Source organism: Arvicola amphibius, chromosome 2 (genome assembly GCF_903992535.2).
Source record: "Arvicola amphibius chromosome 2, mArvAmp1.2, whole genome shotgun sequence".
Classification (NCBI taxonomy): Eukaryota; Metazoa; Chordata; class Mammalia; order Rodentia; family Cricetidae; genus Arvicola; species Arvicola amphibius.
The window spans coordinates 113,043,155-113,063,653 of record NC_052048.2 but is presented as its reverse complement, the minus strand read 5'-3'; the positions used below and the strand labels follow the sequence as shown (position 1 = coordinate 113,063,653).

The window sequence follows — 20,499 nt, the reverse complement described above, 5'->3', positions numbered from 1 at the left end:
TCTGTACCTCACATTACTAGTCAGATATGTGAAGCACTTGGAATACGGCTAAGAAACTTCTATTTGCCATGCAAGGCTAATCCAGTGAGTCTCTCGAATGTGTTTATCAAACTCCTTGATGACAAAGACCACTTAAAATTTTCAATCTGTTGAACTAATACTTTTGGAGACTACAGCAAAAATAACAAGACTGAAGTGAAAAAGACCAGAGACATGCAAAAATAACACCTTAGTTTTTCTTAATATTAGATTCAACAAACAAAATTACTCTTCTCTAAATTGTTACAAAAGTTTCTAAACACTCCTGAAATTAATGTCATCAAATTCAGAGGGCAGTTCTGACTGCCCAGTTCCATTGACCACCCATCACGGGCCACCCTCTGAACCAAGTACAATTCTCCTAAAGTGCTGAAGAAGAAATATTTTTCTAAAATGCATTATATGAAAGTGACTAACTCAGGTAGACTTTTCTCTTCCTCATATCTAAGTACAATTCAGTAATGAAGTTACCGCATTAGCATTCTTGGTGGCAAGTCTTGTCTAGGACAGCAGGATGTTGACAGTGCACTCTGGACAACTTCAGAGCAGCCTGGAAAGGCTTACTTGACCCTGGGAAGCCGTTTTTGCAGTTGGAGGTATAGGCAGAGAATTCCTTTCTTCTATAAAGTTCAGCCCGGTGTCTACAGCAGCCAAATTTGCTCAGCAGCAGAAAGAAATCTCTTTGAAATGCCTTTGTGAAGATTGCATACAGAAATGGATTGGCGCAAGAATTGACAGGATAAAAAAGGACCAGTAAAACTTTCGAGTTGGTGACAGTGATAAGGGGCACTTTGAAGGCCGCTGAGATGGCAAAGAAAGAGATTGGTGCCACACATGTGAAGTCTGTGAAGATGAGAATGGCCATCTTCTTAGCAATCTTGGTATCCTTGTTAGTAGCCACCAGCTCTGGATTTTGAACTGCAAAGTAAATCCGAATGTAGCAAGCACAGATAATGAGGAAGGCCACCACATTGAGGATCAAGATGGATAATATGTAGACTTGTGAGAGAGTGGATTCCACATCCATGGGGAGGCAGATGCTGACCTTCATGTAATTGCTGACACCCACAAGGGGCAACATGGCAATCAGAGTAGAAAAGAGCCACCCTCCAAGCATGATTGGGATGGCATGTCTCAGCCTCAGCTTTTGGTCCAGCTGCACAGCGTAGGTGATGGTGTGCCACCGCTCTAGAGTGATGACTGTGAGTGTGTAGACAGAGAGCTCGCTGGCAAACACAGTGAAGAAGCCAGCTGCACTGCAGCCGCTGCCGGTCTGCCAGTCTATGGCATGGTTATAGTATTGGCCTTTGGTCTGGGAGTCCACTGAAGCAATGAGCAGCAGATAGAGGCCCATGCAGAAGTCTGCAAAGGAGAGATTACACATGAGAAAACGGGGCACCGTCAGTTTGTAGCGACTGGTCAGGAGAACAAAGAGGACTGTCAAGTTGCCAACGATGGCTAGGATATTAATCAGCCAAATCAGGACTCGAAGGAAGGCGTAGCCCATAATATCTTCACAGGGATTAAAAGCGTCTGGTTCTGGAGCACATTGGAGTGTCTTGGGGGAGCAGAAGCCATAATCGTAATCCCAGTCACTCAATTCACTCTCCTCAAAAATGGCAGAATAGCTGCAAGACAAACATTGACTTGAGGGAAATAGAAGAGGTGTCCTATATTGCTGAGTATTAAAATAAATTCAAGAATCATCCTTAGTGGGCTTTTAGAGCCTAAGAAACAAAAGAAAACAAAGTCATCATGGTCCTAGACTTATATTTACTTGTTAAATTACCTCATTTGATGGAATTCTTTCAAAAGAAAATGAAAAGCCTCTAGATGGTATAATATATACTATTTAGCATGCTGATGCAAAGACTTAATGAAGCTGTTTACAAGGGATGATTTTCTTTGGAAAACAAGTTTAGAGACATAATATATACATGCTAAATTTAAAATAATCCTTTCTTGGCATTTTCTTTTCTATTTATCTCATTTAGTTGCTATGCAAATTGCTACAAAGCTGTTTGTAGTAGCACACAGTGGGGCTGCAAGGCTGGCAGTATTAAGAATCATCCATCAGCTATTGGGATCTCGTTTCCAATGAAGTCCCTGCTTAATCCAGTATTCCAAATAGGAACCAGAAAGCAGTGGCAGATTATTACAAATTTAGGAGTAGAGGAAGAAAATCATGGACAACAGTAAAAAGGATGAAATCCAGCACTCCTTACGGTATGAGTCTGTGGCTGGTGGAGCATCCCACCCCACTGAGATTCCTGGGCTTACATCTACACTCTCTCTTGGGGCACCGTTACTGATTTCTTTTCTTGACAGCCCTTATCTGGTTTTAGTTCTCTCCAATATAGTCTCCTGGAATGGCCTTTTCAAAACAGAAATCTCAACTCTACTTTGGCAGTTTAGCCCTTCTCATGTCCTATCATTTATGGGATAAAAGTCACACTTTTTCCTTTTGATGAGCCTCAAGGCTTTGCTTGGCCTGGGTTCCCCTACTTCTGGAAATGTTCTTTCTTTTCTTTCTCATCCTAAGGAGAAAATTCTCCCTCATCCTGAAAGACAAATCCCTCAAGAAAACCATTTTTGGTCCTATTATCCAGAGTTCATTTTTTTTTTCTGCTAGAGTTGCATTTAGTTATCAAAACATACTGCCAATAAGTAATGATGTGTGTTTATCTCATTTAATATTCTCTTAGTATTTTAGACAGGATCTCATTTAGCCCGGGCTAGTCTTAAACTTGCTACATAGCTAAGGCTGGCCTTAAACCTTTGATCTTAACTTCCAAGTGTTGGATTATAGGTATGCACCATCATTCTTGGCTATCTCTTAATTTTGGTGTGTGTGTGTGTGTGTGTGTGTGTGTAATTGAGGAGAACCATGGATGCAACCATCCACCTTTGTTTTTTGAGATGGGGACCTTCATTGTTCTAGAACTTACCAAGTAAAGCTTATAGGACCACATTCTTTCTATTTTAAAATGTGGGTTCTGGGAATCAAGCTCAGGTATTCATGCTTGCAAGACAAAAACTTTACCAGGATGAAGATCTATTTCTGAAGTCACAGTGTTTAGCAGAGTTTTGGTTCTGTTAAATACATTTTTTGGATTGGACAACTCTACACTAAGAAACCATGGTTCTGGAAGGAATTAATAAGGCATGAGAGCCTTGAGCATGTATTTGATGATGGTTGTGGGTTCAGCAAGTTTTCACTTTGTTCATAATCTGCTAGTTTTGGGAGTTAGAGAAATGGGTGTAATTTTCTGTAAAGTCCATTGCAAATATGTACTTTACCTTAGAGTCTTTGTCATTAAAAGTATTCTTTCGCTCACCAGGAGGATGGGGCTAGTTTCCTCCAAACTGGCCAGCTTTCATAGTTCTAGAAGGTACTATATAGGGAAAAAGAAGTCATCAATAGCCTGACTCATCTGTGACCCCTGTGAAGAATAATAATCCCATGAGTGCAATAGTGGTTCAACAGTTAGAGGGGTAACCAACCTCTGCTTGAATTTAAGGTATACTCTACAAGAAGAAATGCATGCCAGGTACTGTAAATCTGGCTAGGAATTTATGGATGTGGAGCTCAGAAGCCATGAACCTACTACTATTATTTTTATTTATTATTGTTATTTTTCTAAGTGGACACAGCATCAAACTGCTCTTTAAATCAATCTTTACACCCATAGATTGGTTCAGATCTCAGTCTTTATCCAAGAAGTTGCCTTGTGCCATTAATGGCAATTAATGCAGAAATTTAACAATTGGTCAAAAGTCAGAGAGTAAGTGTCAGTAGAGTGTTTAGCCGCAGAAGAGACACCATGCCCACACCCAAGACTCGGGAACCATCATGGAAGAATGGATGGAAAGATTTTAGTAGCCAAAGTTTGGAGAGGAACAGAATAGGCAGTATCTTCTGGATATTGCAGGACAGCTGACTTCATGAACTCACAGCAGCTGTGGCTTCTTGCTTAAGATCTGTACAAGGTCCATCAGTTAACAGTCCTGCATGGAGAGCTGCAGAAGATCTGCTCAAGGTCCAGCAGTTAACAGCACTGTATGGAGTGGTGAGTGGCTCATAAGCCCAGACTCCTGGGGATCTTTGGACAGTTAATGGCTTCTGGGGAAGGGAACACCAATTTTCTATAAGAATCTGGCTCCTGGTACATCAATCATGCCTCCAGTGAATAGCCCCACATCTATGAATGTGTAGCAAAAACACACTAGACTCAGTAAGTTATTAAAAAAAGAAAAATGCATGAAATTAGAGGAGATGGGAGACAGACATAGGGAGATTTAGGGGAGGGAGTGGGTGTGAATATGATCAAAACACATTATATGAAATTCCCAAAGAATTAATTTAAAATATTTTTTAAAGTATTTTTCCCTACTCTTAAAACCTTTCATGCTATGTACTTGGAAATTGTACCTAATTCACTAAACTGATGAGAATATATCTAAGGCATTCAGTACTGAAGGGAATACGTAGGGTTTTTTGTTTGTTTTGCTTTTGTTTAAAAAAGATGTGAAAATGCCCAATAAGGGAAAGAACTATGGCCACACAAGGCACAGTATAGGAACCCTCATCTGTGTTATTATTAAACAACTTAAACAATACACTTACTTTTTATATCATAGGCATCAATATAATTACATACTATTAGTTTTCCAGGAAAAGATGGTTATAAAGAATTATTAAGGAAGCGAATCCTTCTTAATACTGGTGCTTAAAGATCATGTTATTGAATTCCTCATATTGTTAGAAAGGAAACCATGATTAAAGAAGATGGCGATAGGCCTATGTTCCTTTGTGGGGACAGTGTCAGGATTTGGCCTCTACATCCTGAGCTCAGAGATCTTTATCATCTTTCAGTCAGTGGTTTCCAAAGTGTGGTTGGGTGGATCAATGTCTGTCTGAACCATCAGGGTGCTTGTTTAAAATGCAGATCAAAATCTATAGGCATGGAGCCCAGGAATTTACACTTCAAGCAGGTTTTGTAGATGCCTCACACAAAACAGTAGCACAAAACTGGATAAAAATATTCCAACCATTGTTGTCTTTATTTCTTTTACTCGTCCCCTCATCAAATCCTCACAACTGTTTGAGGTACTGATTTAAACTTCTAAGAATTCTGCCATGACTTCTGAACACATATAAGTAAGGGGTCCCACATGTTCCTCCTCCCCATCCCCCTCCTTGATGTTTTAGTCCTACCAGGCATATTTTTCTCCTGGGCTAGTCTGCAAGGACAGTGTCATGCATACTGACAAAGGCAGGTTCTGCTGGCTATGTTAGGGAGTGTGAATAGACTCGGGTGATGTGGGAGGGTCTTCTGTTTGAGTTGATTTAATTGGTTAATAAAGAAACTGCCTGGCTCATTTGATTGGCCAGCCCTTAGGTGGGTGGAGTAGACAGAACAGAATGTTGGGAAGGGAAGTTAATAAATCGCCATGCCTCTGCTCTCTGGGTCAGACGAGATGAAGCTCCCGCCCAAGATGGATGCTAGAATCTTCCCTGTAAGGCACCACTTCGTGGTGCTACATAGATTATTAGAAATGGGTTAGCCAAGATGTGAGAATTAGACAATAAGAGACTGAAAGTAATGGGCCAGGCAGTGTTTAAATGAATACAGTTTGTGTGTTGTTATTTCTGGAGCTAAGTTAGCTATGCGGGAGCTGGGTGGGATGAAAAGCAGGCCTGCCCGCAGCTCTCACTACACTCGGGGATTTAGGAATACTGGCTTAGGAGGCAGAGGCAGTGACTGCTCCAGTGACAACTGAGAGGGAAAGAGGAAATATGGTTTCTTTTCTTTAGGAGGGGGGTGGTGTCAGTCACAGTGGTGAGAATACTAGATTTTCTTGGGAAGAACAGCTAAGGCTCAGGGGATGGCTTTAGAATGAGTATCTGGTGGAGCTTTGCCTTTATTTTAAAAATGTGTTTTCAGGGGCAAGCAACATAGCTCAAGGGGTAAGTGCTCACCTAGTATGCATGGGGTCCTGGATTTACTACTTAGCACCAAATAGACTGGATATAAGAGTGCATGCCTAGAATCCCAGAGGACCTAGAAAATCAGAGGGTTCAAGGTAATTTTGACTACATAGTTTGAGGCCAACATATGCTATGTTTAAAAAATAAATGTTTCCATGGAGAGCAATGCAACTTAGATTGTGTATTAATTTAAGGTAGTTTGGAGGGTGTGAGCTACACTTTGGAGCCTTGTCTCAAAGCAGCATTACCATAGCAAACCCAAAGGTGATGCTCATTTGGAAAGACTGGGCAGGGTCAATGGCAGTTGCTGAGGGTGGATTAAGTCTCTCTGTATAATCACCCTTGGCACTACAACTGAATGTACTTAGAAATGTTTTTTTGGTATGGGAAGTTTTTTTGTACATGTCACTTTTATTGGTTAATGAATAAAGAAGCTGCTTTGGCATGTGATAGGGCAGAATAGAACTAGGCAGGAAAACTAAACTGAATGCTGGGAGAAAGTAGGTGGAGTCAGTGAGACACCATGTAGCCACCACAGGAGACAGATGTGCCGGAACCTTGCTGGTAAACCATGATCCTTGTGGAAAAATATAAAATAATGGAAAAGGGTTAATTTAAGATGTAAAAGCTAGCCAGTAAGTGCTGTGAGACAATGGTCTTGAATCCTGTAAAGATTTGTTACTTGTATTGGTTTAATAAAACATTGATTGGCTAATAGCCAGACAGAAAGTATAGTTGGGGTGACCAGAACAGGAGAACTCTGGGAAAAGGAAAGGCTCAGTATGCAGTTGTCACCCAAACACAGAGGAAGCAAGATGAGAATGTCTCACTGATAAAAGTACCAAGCCACATGGCTAACACAGACAAGAATTATGGGTGAATGTAAGATATAAAGTAGATAACAATATCAACATAAAACCTGAAAGAGCTTGGGAAGTAATTCTAAATACAAAAGAACAGAGTTAAGCATGGTTTTTTGGTAACATCATTTTCTCAAGTGGGCTCTGTTTGCTAAAGGCAAGCATGTCATATTTAAGAGAGGCTTTCTGACTTACAGCTCTCTTAAGAGGCCCTGCCACAATACACTTAAATGGTGTTTATGAATAGTGAACAGCATAATTCATGGTGGTGGCAGGGACCTTGGAATGCCATAGAGTTGTGACAATAAACATGGCTCCCACCAGTACCTCCACTATGAAGTTAGACTAACAGAAAGCTAAGAAATGGGGTCCAGTTGTCATAGTCACAGTTTTAATCCTAGCCATATTGTTTAGCAAATTAAAGACTCATGTTGGTAGGAAAAAGAGAAATATATATAGTAAAGATACATTCAGAGAAAAAAACTCTAAACAGTTTACAGTGTGTTTAAAAAGAGAAAAGAAAAAGGGATAAAGTCCTTAAAAAAAAGAAAAAGAAAGAGAGTAGTTGGGTATGGTGGCCCATACCTTCAATCCCAGAACTTGGGAGGTAGAGGCAGGTGGTTCTCCTTGAGTTCAAGGACAGTCTGTCTGATCTATAGAGTGAATTCTAGGACAGCTAAAGATACCCAGAGAAATCCTGTCTCAAAAAAATTAAAAATTAAAAATAAAAGAAATAGAGTTTAAAATAAAGTCTCATAAAGGTGGAAAATACACAGAGAGTCTGGATACTGTATGCTATTGTGTTGACTTTGAATTGTTTGACAGCTTAGGAAGGAGCAACAGCTGCTAAAAGACATTTGATTATAAATGCTGCTGGATTAATACAACATATATATTTTGAAAATGCTTTGACTTCAAAATTTAAGTCAAAATATATGTTATTTTGGAGAAGAGGTTTCACTTTTGTTTCTATAGGAAATGAGAGGCTGCAGATTCTTTTTGGTTAAAAAAAATCAGGTTTGATCAAGGAAGACCCCCTGAAAAAAATCTCCAGTAGGGGTGGATGACCCAGATGATCCAACACTTCAGAGGACTCTGTTTGAGTTTCCTCTGAGTTCTACATTCAAAACAGCCTCAAGACTGTTGGCTAAGACGGTCAAGCCTCATAGAATATTCCAATCAGGACTTGATCATAATTCTAAATTTTCTTTAGGTCCCATAAGATTATCAGTGCCCCCAATCAGCAGGAAATAGCCTAGAAAACTATGCCCACATTCCCCCCAAAAATGGATTATGGATATTTGTCATTGTTTAGAGTGTTGACTACAAGTTGTAATGGAAAATGGTCAGGGAAAAAGCTAAACAAAGGAGATTAGGTTCAGAGTTCTTGTTTTGAAAAGAATAAATGGGGGGGATGGAGTGCTGTGGGACAATGCTCTTGTACACTGTAAAGGTTTGTCAGTTGTACTGGTTTAGTAAAATGCTGATTGGCCAGTAGCCAGGCAGAAAGTATAGGCGGGGTGACCAGAACAGAATTCTGGGAAGAGGAAAGGCTCAGTCTGCAGTTGTCACCCAGTTGCAGAGGAAGCAAGATGAGATTGCCTCACTGATAAAAAAAAGGTACCAAGCCATGTGGCTAACACAGACAAGAATTATGGGTTAAGATGTAAAAGTTAATTAATAAGAAGCCTGAGCTAATAGGCCAGCCAGTTTATAATTAATGTAGTCCTCTGTATGTTTCTTTGGGACTGAACTGCTATGGACCAGGCGGGACAAAAACTTCTGCCAACAAATAAGAAACTAGAGCTAATAGGCCAAGCAGTGATTTAATTAATACAGTTTCTGTGTGGTCTGAGCAGCTGGGAAACAAACAAGCAGCCTGTGACTACAGTTTTCTGTTTCTAAGTATAAAGCCCATGGCTACAAATGAGTCAGTCCTGAGACACAAAGAGGGAGGTATGAGAAAAGGAATATTATAGCCTGGACAGTGGTGACTCTAAGAAAAGAAAGGGAGAGGAGACAGGCTGATATCCCTTCTGGGTAACGCTGTGATAGCATCCTTCACTCTGGTTCTGAAAGTCAAGTCTCATTTCTATTGCTCCCTATTGAGAGGAAAGCATAAATGTGATCCAGAACTATTGTCCCCCTAAAAGGTTCATGTTAAACTCTGAGCTGCAAGAACATTGCCGCCAAGGGTCACATCCAACTTTGAGATAACCTGAGGTACAAGGTCTCTGCATCACAGCACACATTGCCTCTACCACACTCTATGATTGGTAAGAAGAAATAGAAGAGATTTACAGAGTGTCTGAGAAGGATGTCTGGTTTTGTAGTCCTCCAGGGCGCATGGGAGGAATGGTAATAAATGTGGCTTAGGGACATGGGGGCTTGTCTTCTGAGGCATGCTCTTTTACAGTTGAAGGTAAGGGAAATGCCAGGGCAGAGAGCATTTAATGCAGGAAAAAATGTTAGAATCAGTCAGTGGAATAGACATGCAGCTGCCATCTAGTGTATGGTAATGATGACATTAAGATTAATGTGAAGGGGCCGGGGAGATGGCGCCATTGGGAAATGCTTGCTATGCGAGAATGGGGACCTGAGTTGGGCTCCTAGTATTCTCATGAAAACCCAAATATTGGGAAACTGGAGATGAGAGGGTCCCTCCAGCTCATGGGCCTGTCAGCCTAGCCTAACTGGTGAGCTCTAGGTCTCAGGGAGAGATCCTGTCTCAAAAACACGGAAGGGACAGCTCCTGAGAGAAGACACTCAAGGTGCCGTCTGGCCTCGCATGGAAGCACGTGTGTGTGCATCCACACATACAGGAACACACACACATGGAAGAATGATCCCATAATCAGGAGCTCAGTGGTCAAGCTAGCCCTAAAGTCTTTGGAGGGAAGAACCTGCCTTTCAAGCTGTGTCTGCACAGTTTGTCTTTATGGAATGTGCCTAGAGACAGTTCCTTCAGATGAAGCCCTCATTTTGTGTTGCCCTTAGTGATACCTAAGTGTCTGAAAATAAAACGGCAGTTTTATACTCATTAACACATATAGTAACAACTTTGTTATATTTTTAAGAGACCTTTTCATTTCCTTTTGATTTTTTTTAAAAACAGCTAAGATAACATGTACAACTTGCTGCCACTTGCAAAGAAAAAAGGTTCCCATTTTAAACTATAGAAAAACACCTTGCAAACATCCACTCACCAAGACTTTTATCAAAAGAAAATCGTCACAGCAAATAACAATAAGGTGCCCGCGGAAGAAGATGCGGCTTCCCGAGCACCTGCATGCGAATACTTACAGCGTTTCATTATTTGGTTTCCTCGCTGCGCTTTCACATTGTTTGGAAAAGTTTTCAAAAATGGAAAATGAAAAATTCTGTCTGAAAGAGACGAGGTCGGAAAAAAAGAAAAACAAACCATTGAGCTTTTGATCCTTTAACCTGATCATGTCTATTTATGCCTTACTCATCCACATTCTTCGCCTATCACTCCCTCAGTGTGTTCTGCACCATTGTCCCGACTGAAATGCTTCCTGAGGAGAGAGCAAAGCCCCCTGCATTGTCCTTAGCCTGCCTCCAGCTTAGAGAAAATGCTTTTGAATGCCCAGTGCTTTGTGTGGGTTTGGGAGAGGGGGGGAGAAAAACCCAGGTAAATTTGTGGTATTGATCATGGGGTTTTCAGTGCTTATTAAAAGCTCCCTTTTGTGGTATATTCAAGTTTGCTCCTCATCAACTCTTCTCCTTCCCATTGACCTTGATTAACTAGTTGGCATTCATGACTTTGAAGTGTGACTGGAAGTCTTTCTGTGAGGATTCTGTGGGGGCTGGGTGTGTATCTTGGGTCTTCAGCTTTTGTGCAAGACTTGTCTTGATGTTCCCTTCTCTTCTGTCTTCCCTATGGGAAGTCTGGCTTAGGAAAAGGGGATAGAAGAAAGCTGGTGCATAGGGACAGAGCCTAACAAGGTTTACAGAGGAGGAATGGGAGCTACTGTGAGCCTCTCCAGTCTTCCTTGAGGAGGGTGGAGAGGTGAGGTGGCCCAATGTGGACATTTCTCTGTGCTGTTGTTATTCAGCATTGAGGAAACAAGGAATGATTTTGTTCACATGTAGAAAGATGGGGCATCGTGTCAGAATGGCCTCTCAAAAATGAATCATTTTGTTATTCTAGGTATTAATATACGTTTATAAACTTGGACTGAGTCCCCCTAACCCCGTGTAAGTGTTTAGTGGGAGTTGTTATGACTTGGTATTTTACGGATATACTGTATTAGGTATGCAGACAAGTCCACAGTTAATAGGAACTTGGTCTTCAAATGATAATACTCCATGCTAGCTGTTTCTATCTTCACAGTTAGCCAAGATTCCATAGAGAGCTCTGCCCAGGCAGCTGAGTGCATTGTCTGCGGGGAGCCTCAGTTTGCACCAAACTCCCACAGAGCCAACTTCACACCAAACTCACACAGCTCTCCAACTTCACTGGCCTCTGAGGCTAGGGCTTTATAGTCACAGAAGTACCTGTGAGTTAGTGGAAGTTCCCAAGCTCCCCCAGGACAGCCTGTGAGTGGTGATATTCACACCAAGCTCAGAGAGTCCTAATTCCATAACCCTTTCTACCTAGAGGTAGGCTTTTACATCTTCGGGAGCAAAAGGTTTTGAACTGAATATTCACATGTCAGTAATTTGAGGAGTGTGACCTCTTTGCCACGGAAGTGTAAGTAGGTGACCAGAACCAGCCTTATCCCAAACAGCATCCTTGTCTAGTGACTCTCTTTATCAGCTTTGCCACCTCAGCCTGCTTCATCCTGCTGCCCTACTGAGATTTCATGAAAGCAGATTTGCATATTCTCGCTTTGAAGCACCTTAGCCTCCTGCTACCTAGGGCTGATACTGAAAGCCAGCACCACTCCCTGGGCTGCTTCTCCTGACTCATCTTCCTTCATGTACCCACATCTTGCTGTGCTTGATCTTGAATAGCATTCATCTTCTATTGTCTCTTGCCCCATGCCTCACACCAGTCACCCCATCTTGGCATGCTTTCCCTAAGGTTTCTCTGCAAGGTTCAGCAAGTCATCTCCCTTAGGAAGTCTCCCATGAGCCCTAGACACTACTCCTCAGCCGTGGAGCATTTTGTTCCATTCTCTGTTCTGTCCTGACATTCTCTGACAAAGGTGTTCTTGCTCTTTGATGCTGCCTGTCGTCTGTGAGGGATGAGATGATGTCCTATCTTTTTATCTCCAAATCTGATACACTGGAACACGGCTAGTGCTCAATTTAAGTCCTCTGAAGCTCAGTTAATGGGGTAGAGCTTGAGCCCTGCACGGTGGCTCATGCCTTTAATCCCAGCACACAGGAGGAGTAGGCAAGCGGATCTTTGTGAGTTCAAGGCCTGTCTGCTCTATATAGTGAGTTCCAAGACAGCTAGAACTAAATAGTGAGATCCTCACCACCACACACCCCTCCCCAAAATGGTGTAGATCTTTAAACACAACAAGTATTTCCAACTTCTCAGCTGCCTCAAATCTTTAGGTAGAACTGAATCTACTTACTCCAGGCACAAAAAATGCAGGCTAGTTGATCAGCTATAATAGGTTAATTTCAAACAAAGCCCGTAGCAGCCTGGTGTCACTGCTATAGTGCCATATCTAATTAATTGATTGAGCACATCTCTGTAGGCTGCACTAATGACTCTTTGAAGGCCTGCTTTTTCCCATGGGGAGTTATGACCCAGGAGAGGGTTATGAAAACAATAGACCACAGCAAGGCTTACAGTGAAAACAGACAAGCCTGGGACAGAGGAGTGAGGGAGCAGAAAGTGCTACATGCCCACACCACACATTTGAAAAGTTAGTTCTTGTTTTCCCTCTATTTATACATGTGACACTTACTGAGTTGTGATGCAGAATGGTGCCTCTTGGCTAAAGAACTCTGGGAAAAATGATGTTGTAAGAAATGAAATTCTGGCCCTTGACCCCTCTTACCCCCACCACATCCCCACCAACAGCCCGGAGTGCAGCAACGCAGTCAGATGCCCTCTGCTGGACACAGCTGGCAGATCCTGCCCTTTCCGACTGCTCCCAAGCCAATCTGTAGGAGCTAGGTTTCCCTTCATAAATGGACGTTGTTTTCCTCGGGAGACAAATAGTTAAGAAACACCCCCCACCCCCCAAAAAAAACCCATGTTACTCTGACAATTTCAAATCCAGGATGAATTGGGTAAATGATGTTTTCTGCTAAGAATTAGAGCAGGTTGGTTTTGTGGATTTTTTTTTTTTTTTTTGACACCGGTTTTGCAGTGGCTATAGAGATGCTCCAGCTATTTGGCAGTTCCTCAGGATGAGGAGAAGCTCATTTTCTTTTTGTCTATCTGAAAGCAGCTCCGTGACTGCAGAGTTGGCCGGGAAAGCAGCCAGGAAAGGACAGGGCACTGTGCACCATGGCTAGATCCAGATCCCACTTTCTCCACAGCGGCTTGTGTGCCTTTGCTTCTCACTTACTCTTTCTTTGGCCAATTCCTGAAAGCGCAGCAGTGGCTGGGGTAAGTCAGAGTGGCCACCAGCAGGCTGGTAAACTTCTCCCTGGGGGGCAGAGTTCTCAGGGCGTAGGATGACTTGGCAATGAGGGTCTGAACGGACTCCAGCCCGTCGCTCGGCAGGGCCTGTAATTTGGTGGAAGAAATATCCCTGGACCACGAAGGGGAGAAAGGCCTTTTATTGACTGATTTTACACATTTTCTTCAGCAGCCCTCTTCGTGGGGCTGAGAAATCTGTCCTCCATTTAGTTTTTCCTTTAATCCTTCATTTCAGCTGCTCTCCCCATGATCTGTGTTCCAAAGAGCTGCTTTGGGATTTCCCTCTCATGGGCACCCCACTATTGTATTCAAGGTTGGGGTGACTCTTTGTACCTTCCAAATGGCCACTAGTGTTTTTCTCTGCTCTCTCCTGATCCCTCTCTATCGCTGATTCCCTCCCTCACCCCTCCCTCCTTCTGTCTATCCTCTACCCCTTCTTCTGCCCACCCTCTACCTCTTCCCTCCTTCAGCCTACCCTCCACCCCTCCCTCCTTCTGTCTATCCTCTACCCCTTCTTCTGCCCACCCTCTACCTCTTCCCTCCTTCAGCCTACCCTCCACCCCACCTCCCTCCTGTCATCTCTGTAGTTTATAAAAACCAACTGCTTGCTTTCTAAGATAGCAGACACACAGGTGACGTCAACTTTTGTGTTCCGCCCCGGGGGGGAAATATTCAGAGCTTTGATGCCTCAATCTTGAATTGATGAAGCTCTGCAGGGGGAGGTTTTCATCAACTGCAGGTGGACCACCCTCTTAAGAGCTGCGTGTGGCGTTAGCCATCATCTACCCAGGAAGCAGAGCACATGCGCTCTCATAACCAGTTGGATGTGTCCACCTGCAGCAAGCAAACACCATGTTAAGCTAGCACAGCTGTGCAGAAGGGCCTTTAAACAAAGCTGCTTGACTTTACTAGACTCGAGGCAAAGAAATCTAAGAAAATCCCCAAATGTACAGTATTTCAGGGAATAGAGAGTTGGTGGCAGTTTTTGTTTTAAAGTCCTGATCATATTCTACTTGGCTTATGCCCAAACCTCTCCCAGGAACACATCCTCTTCCACATTCTGTCCCTATGTGAGGCTCAGGGCCCAGCACAAGGAGGGATCAATAGTGGGAAAGGTGGATGTGAGTGGGACAGGTACAAGGGTACAGGTTCCTGGAGGAACAGGGGAGGCAGGAGACTCTGCCCCAGGGTGCTAAGCCTCCCTCCTGCTTCTGAGTCTTGCTGGTTTAGAAAATCAGGCTCTGTAGAGTCTTATAAGGAGAGTTAGTAATCAGGTCCAGCCTCTTCTCAGACATGGTGGCTGCATGGCTGGGGAAGCCATCAGTCCTAGAATAAAGCCTACAATTGTGATTTTTCTAAACGGACACATTATTAAGCTGCTTTTAATCCTGAGGGTCTCTCAGCTTTGCTTGGAGAAGCTTTTCTTTGAACAAGCCCTTGCAGTGAGCCTCCGTTCATGGACGGCTGAAGGCTCACTCCTTGAACTATTGTAGGAAGACTAGTCTGTAGCGTCTCAACCATGGCTAGCCAAGGGTTTGGGGTGGACCGGGTCAGAATGGATTCTCTCGGTGGGTTCCAGGCAGGGAGCCACCCTCCACTAGCACAGGAGGCCACACCCTGTTTGGCATTACTGATTGAGTTATGGCCCCTCATGTGAATTTACACGTGGAAGTCTTTTTCTGCTAGGAGCTCAGAATATCTTATGTGGACACAGGCTTTTTTACCATGATCAAAGGAGGCCATGATGGTAAGCCATAATCTAGCATGTCTATGTCCTAATAAAATGGGGGAATGAAATTAATAGAGAAGATAGACACTCAAACACACGCAACAATAGCAACAACACACAGAGACTGGGCTTATGCTGCCCATCCAAAGGGGCCCTAAGCAGATGAGAATAAAGGTTGAGAGCAATCTTCCCTCAGGGGCAGCAAGCCTGCTGGTACCCCATCATTGTGGGGCTTTGTCATAGGCACAGGACATTTGTCCTGTCAGTGCGACAACACTGACATCTCTGGTCCTTTTCAGCTATAGATGCTGGCAGCCTGCAGCGATGTGACTGGGCACTAGACAGGGCTGTTAGCCTGCACTGTGTGGGAGAGGAGGCTGCACCCTGGTACTCACAGGATGCTGGGCCCCGTGGCTCCCTGGAAGGCTCCACTGTGCATCTTCTCCAGATGTATGTTTTCTTTCAGTTCCCTGCGTGGAAAGACAGTTTCACACCCACCTCCATAGCTGTGTATGTATACACGTGCTCACACTAGGCTCTATGCACTGTGCTGGGACAGAGGGGAAAAGGGAGGGGTAGACAAACTGGAAAAAGACGAGCAGCCTTGGTGAAACTGTGACATTGCTACTGTATGTATGTGGCTTCACCTGTTGTTTGTCCTTTGCTGTCATTTGGTGGAATCCTTTGTCCTGTGACTTAATGGATTCAGTCCCTCTTGTTGGATTTGTAAGAACTTGCTGCCAGGCAGCTGGGGAAGGATTAAGAACCTCCTCCTCCGCAAGTCCAAGGCTACTGGGTTAAAGTGCGGCCTGTGCCTTATCATTCTTTGAATTGCTGTGGCCTTGGAGGCCTCAGAATTTGTCAAAAGCCACATACCAAACAAGAGTAAAGCTGCCTCCAAGATTTCTTTTCCTAATGTCCTCTGGTTCCTTTGAGATGTGCGTTCTCAGTGGGTGCATACCAGGAGACATCACAGCCCATGTCTAGGTGACCGGAGTCACAAAGGACGTCCAGTCCCATTTCCCTTGGGAAAAATCCCAGTATCTCTACCTGAGCCTGTACTGCTCCTCCAGCCTTGGTCCTTTCTGCTAATGGAGGAACCTTCTTGCTTTGACCTCACATTCCAAGATTTCTGACGTTTGCTGGTCTGAACTCAGCTCAGCTGTGCACCATTCATCTTGCTGGCTTCTGCCTGGGACACATTGTCCTCCTGTTTTTGCCTGTTCACGTGATCCTGTCTCAGAGCACCCCACACTGCCCATGCTCTGTAACACCTTCCCCCCACCTCTGAGGTCCTGGAGGACTTGCTCGCACTGGGGGCAGGCACACCACACTGCCTTTTCCTGTGCTGTGGCTGCCTGAGGGTAAACTCTTCAGCTCCTAGTTTACTAGCTTGCATCTCCTCTGGAAGGTAGGTAGCGCATCCCCTCCAGTAGAGCTGTGCTTTGTTGAGGGAATAAGGGAAGGAGGCATCTGAGGGTGGACCAGAGAGGCTGTGATGCTTCTGCCTGAATCTTGGGGTTCTTATTAATGAACTCTTTATGCAACTGTCAAGTCAACAAGACAATGTGCAAGTCCCCTCCTTGAGGACAATGCTTGTACAGCACAGCTCCCATTTTTTTTCAGCCCTCGGTAGGATCTAGATGCTAGGCTGAGTGCATCCAAATCTTTATTCACTCATTGACATGAATCGTGGAATAAACATAATCAATAAACACTTACTGAGAATGAGGCATTGTACCAAGTACTAAAGAGACAAAGTAGACCTCTTCATTTTGTTGGGCCAATCCTTAAACTCTGTCAGCTTTGCTTTACGAATGAGGACACTGTGGCTCGGGCAGATTGGCTTGGTCAAGGTGATGCAAGTTGATAAATAGGGGGTTGGAGTTCCAGCTAAAGTGACTCAGGCCTCACCTAAGCTGTGACACTATCCAGCATGATATCAGCGCAGCAGGCTTCTTGGTTTCAGATCCGTATTTAAAAACGATTAGCATATTATATAGACCCGAGTTACTTAGCCTCAGACCTTGACACATCAGGGTTTTGGGAAGCTGTTAAAAGTGAAAATTCTCAGTGCTTTTGAGATTCCCCCCAGAGTAAAACTTATTCAGGTGGGGCTCCAGGGGTCTGCCCTATTAACCCCAAGGTAATTCTTACATGCCTTAATGTTTGTAAATCGTTGGTGCGGTGGTGCGGGGGAATTGTCTGTATTCTGTCAATCATGTTTTAAATAAATGCTGATTGGCCAGGCAGAAAGTATAGGCGGGAAAACCAGACAGGAAGTAGAAATGATGCAATGAAAACAGGAGAATTCTGGGAAGGAGGAAGTTGATTCTTGCCAGTCCTGCACAGACCACAGAGAAAGCAGAATGTGACCTGCCAGCTGAAAAAGGTACCGAGCCATATGGCAAAAATAGATCAGAATAATGGGTTAATATAAGCTACAAAAGCTAATAAATAGCCTGAGCTAGTGAGCCAATCAGCTTTATAACTTATAGAAATCTCTGTGTGATTTTCTTTGGGGCTTGCCGGATGTGGGGAACTGGGCAGGGCAGAAACCCCAACAAGCAGGCCCTTCATGATATAGTGCAGTTCATGCTTCACACAATTTTATTAAATTTTTGCTATATTTATTGATTCATTTATCTATATTTCAATGTATCTGTGTATGTATCTATATCTGTGTATCTGTGTATGTATATTTCTACCATTTATATATGTATGTATCTATGTATCTCTGTATGCATGTATGTATGTATGTATGTATGTATCTATCTATCTACCTACCTACCTACCTACCTAACTACCTATCTATCATCTATCTATGTGTGAGAGAAAATATGCCCATGCCATGGTGTGTGTGTGGGGACCAGAGGTCAGCTTTTGGGAGTCAGTTCTCTCCCTCCACCAGGTAGTCAGGCTTGAGGGCCAGCCTTTTTACACTCTTCACCTCACTGGCTACAACTCATCATTTATTTTAAAAGCCTGGCTCTCTGTTTTCATTTATCTTCAGTGTAGCATTTCAGGTGCTCTTGTGGTTTGCTATTCATGACTGCTGAGTGGGCAGAGCCTCACCGTTTATTGTGAGGGACCGCACAGCCCCATAAACACATCAATTTACCACTTTTCCTAAGGATGGCCATGCAGAGGGGAGGTAGAGAGCAATGAAGGGAGCCATCCTTAGGATGAGTCCCCAGTCAGAGGGCTGGGTAGAGAGCAGGACGGAGGCGGGCAAGTAAAGCTGCTGTGGGTGACTAGGCTGATAGATGATGTCACCTTATTTCCCCCTCAGTGGGGGCCCTGGAAGAGTCTCCTTCTGAGATAGTTTTCCTCTAACACACCATCAGCCTATACAAGGGGGCTAGAGAGGGGAGCTGCGAGGATGGAGGAGGCACAAAGTAGGGTGTGGAACGTTTCAGCCAGCTGTCAACTTCAATGCATGGCGGCTGCTTCTGTCTTTGAAATTAGGGTGCTCTGGGGTTTCCAGCTAGCTGGTTGCCTAGTAACACTCCTGCAACTCGGAGGACTAGCCACTTGAAAGTTTATTTTTGCCCTGAGTTAGTTGCTGAAGATTGAATGTGATCTTGTAGCCAGAGTAATACTTCATTTTTATTCATGAGCTAAGGAAATAAGCATATACTTACAGCGAGATTAGCGTCGTCCCATTGAATGCATGGCTTTGTACTTCTTCAAATCCATTTCCATACAGTTTGCTGGAGGAGGGAGGAGAGAGGGCTTAGGGATGGGAAGTAGCTGACAGAAGCACAGTTTGGAAGCAGACACTCTCTCTCCTGTGACATTTACTGCGAAGATAACCACTGGCATTCAGAACAGCTAGCTGTCTCTCCAACATTCTGGGCTCTGGAGGCACATGGGGCAAAGCTGTTCTTTCAGCTCAGGTTTTCTTCTACTTTCTCCATCACCACCACCAATTTAACAGACATTTGCTAGGTGCCTGGTACTTGACCAGCCCTGGCATGCCCATCTTCTGATTTACTTTTCGTGACTGTTGCTTCCATTATAGTGATAAGAAAGACTTTGGTGCAATTGGGCTTGTAGTTACGGGGAGCAGGAGCAGAGCTGGGATTCAAGGCTCAGATACCAGACTGGCTCAGAAAGCCTCTCTGGTTCCCTGGGTGTTGTGGGCTTTGTGGGCTGCCAAGCAAAGCTCCAGTACCTGCTCTTTATTTCTTTGTGTGTGTGCTCGTAGGTTTTTTTTTAATGCCAAAACTGGTTCCATAACCTTCAAAGATCTAAATGTCTGCAAGCAGTTCTTTAAGCCCCATTGATGGGTAGTGAAAGCAATGTAGTTGAGTGCAACCAGAATTAAAAAGAGGGAAACAGAATAGAGCAAGGGAAAATGTTGGAGTATATTGCCAGCAGTTAGGGTACGAATGCTTACCAAATTCTGTTCTACCATCATATATGGTATCGATAAAACAACCACCCCATATGTGCAACACACATGCACGGATGCACACACACAGACACAGACACACACACACACACACACACACACACACACACACACAGATTGAGAAATAAGAGGCTCTACTTTCCAGCCATGCTAGGAAGTGCCAGAGACAGAAAGGAGTCTAAAAAGACTCCCTTAGAGCCCTTTATCTTACAAGGAAGGAAATGGGCTCAGAGGCGTGTGACAAGGATGGCACCAGAGCACACTCTGCTTGAGGCTACTCTCAGTACATCAGTTTTGTTGACAACACCCCTCCCCCCCCAGTTCCCATATCCTTAAGACTTACTTGCTTTTCTCCTAACACCTGGCTTCAATGCCACATAAGCCTCAATGTGGTCTTCCTGTTTACAATTCCAACTCCTCATTCCCAGCCCTTCCTATTCCACCCTGATATGTATTTCTTTTCTAGTTTTATCACCATGAAACACAAAATGCTTTACTCGTTTGCAGAGCGTAATGCCATGACAATAAGGATTTCAAACCATGGCGTTCACTGAAACCTCTCCTGTATCTTGAGCAATTGTTGGGATTCAGAGCATCACAGGAAGTGTGATGAACATTTGAATGGGTCTCTGGAAGATGTCTTGCTCTGAGTCACAACCGACACATTTGAGAGCCTCCATCCTACATGTGTCATTTTTTCCCACCAACCACAGCAAACCTTTGACAAAGCATCGGATAAACACAGGTGCCGTTCATGCTGAACTATGAAATTCAGGAAATCTAGAGATTACAAAATAACCCTGTGGCCCGCTCATTAGATTGAGTTCAGAGAGATCAGAGGACCATTCTATCAAAATCCCTGTTACATGTTTCATGAAGAACCAGGAAGAA

At 43.7% G+C, this 20,499-nt stretch overlaps 1 protein-coding gene across 1 annotated transcript in view; it reads right to left on the bottom strand.

The window, feature by feature from the left end:
• Positions 1-514: 514 nt before the first annotated feature.
• Positions 515-20,499, bottom strand: part of Lhcgr (luteinizing hormone/choriogonadotropin receptor) — a 60,187-nt gene continuing 40,202 nt past the window's right edge. Inside the window, exons 7-11 of the mRNA XM_038320514.1 lie at positions 18,836-18,904; positions 15,587-15,661; positions 13,389-13,574; positions 10,195-10,275; positions 515-1,667 (exon numbers count right to left, since the gene is read on the bottom strand). Of these exons, the coding sequence (XP_038176442.1) occupies positions 515-1,667; positions 10,195-10,275; positions 13,389-13,574; positions 15,587-15,661; positions 18,836-18,904 (1,564 nt within the window). The remainder of the gene's footprint in view (positions 1,668-10,194; positions 10,276-13,388; positions 13,575-15,586; positions 15,662-18,835; positions 18,905-20,499) is intronic.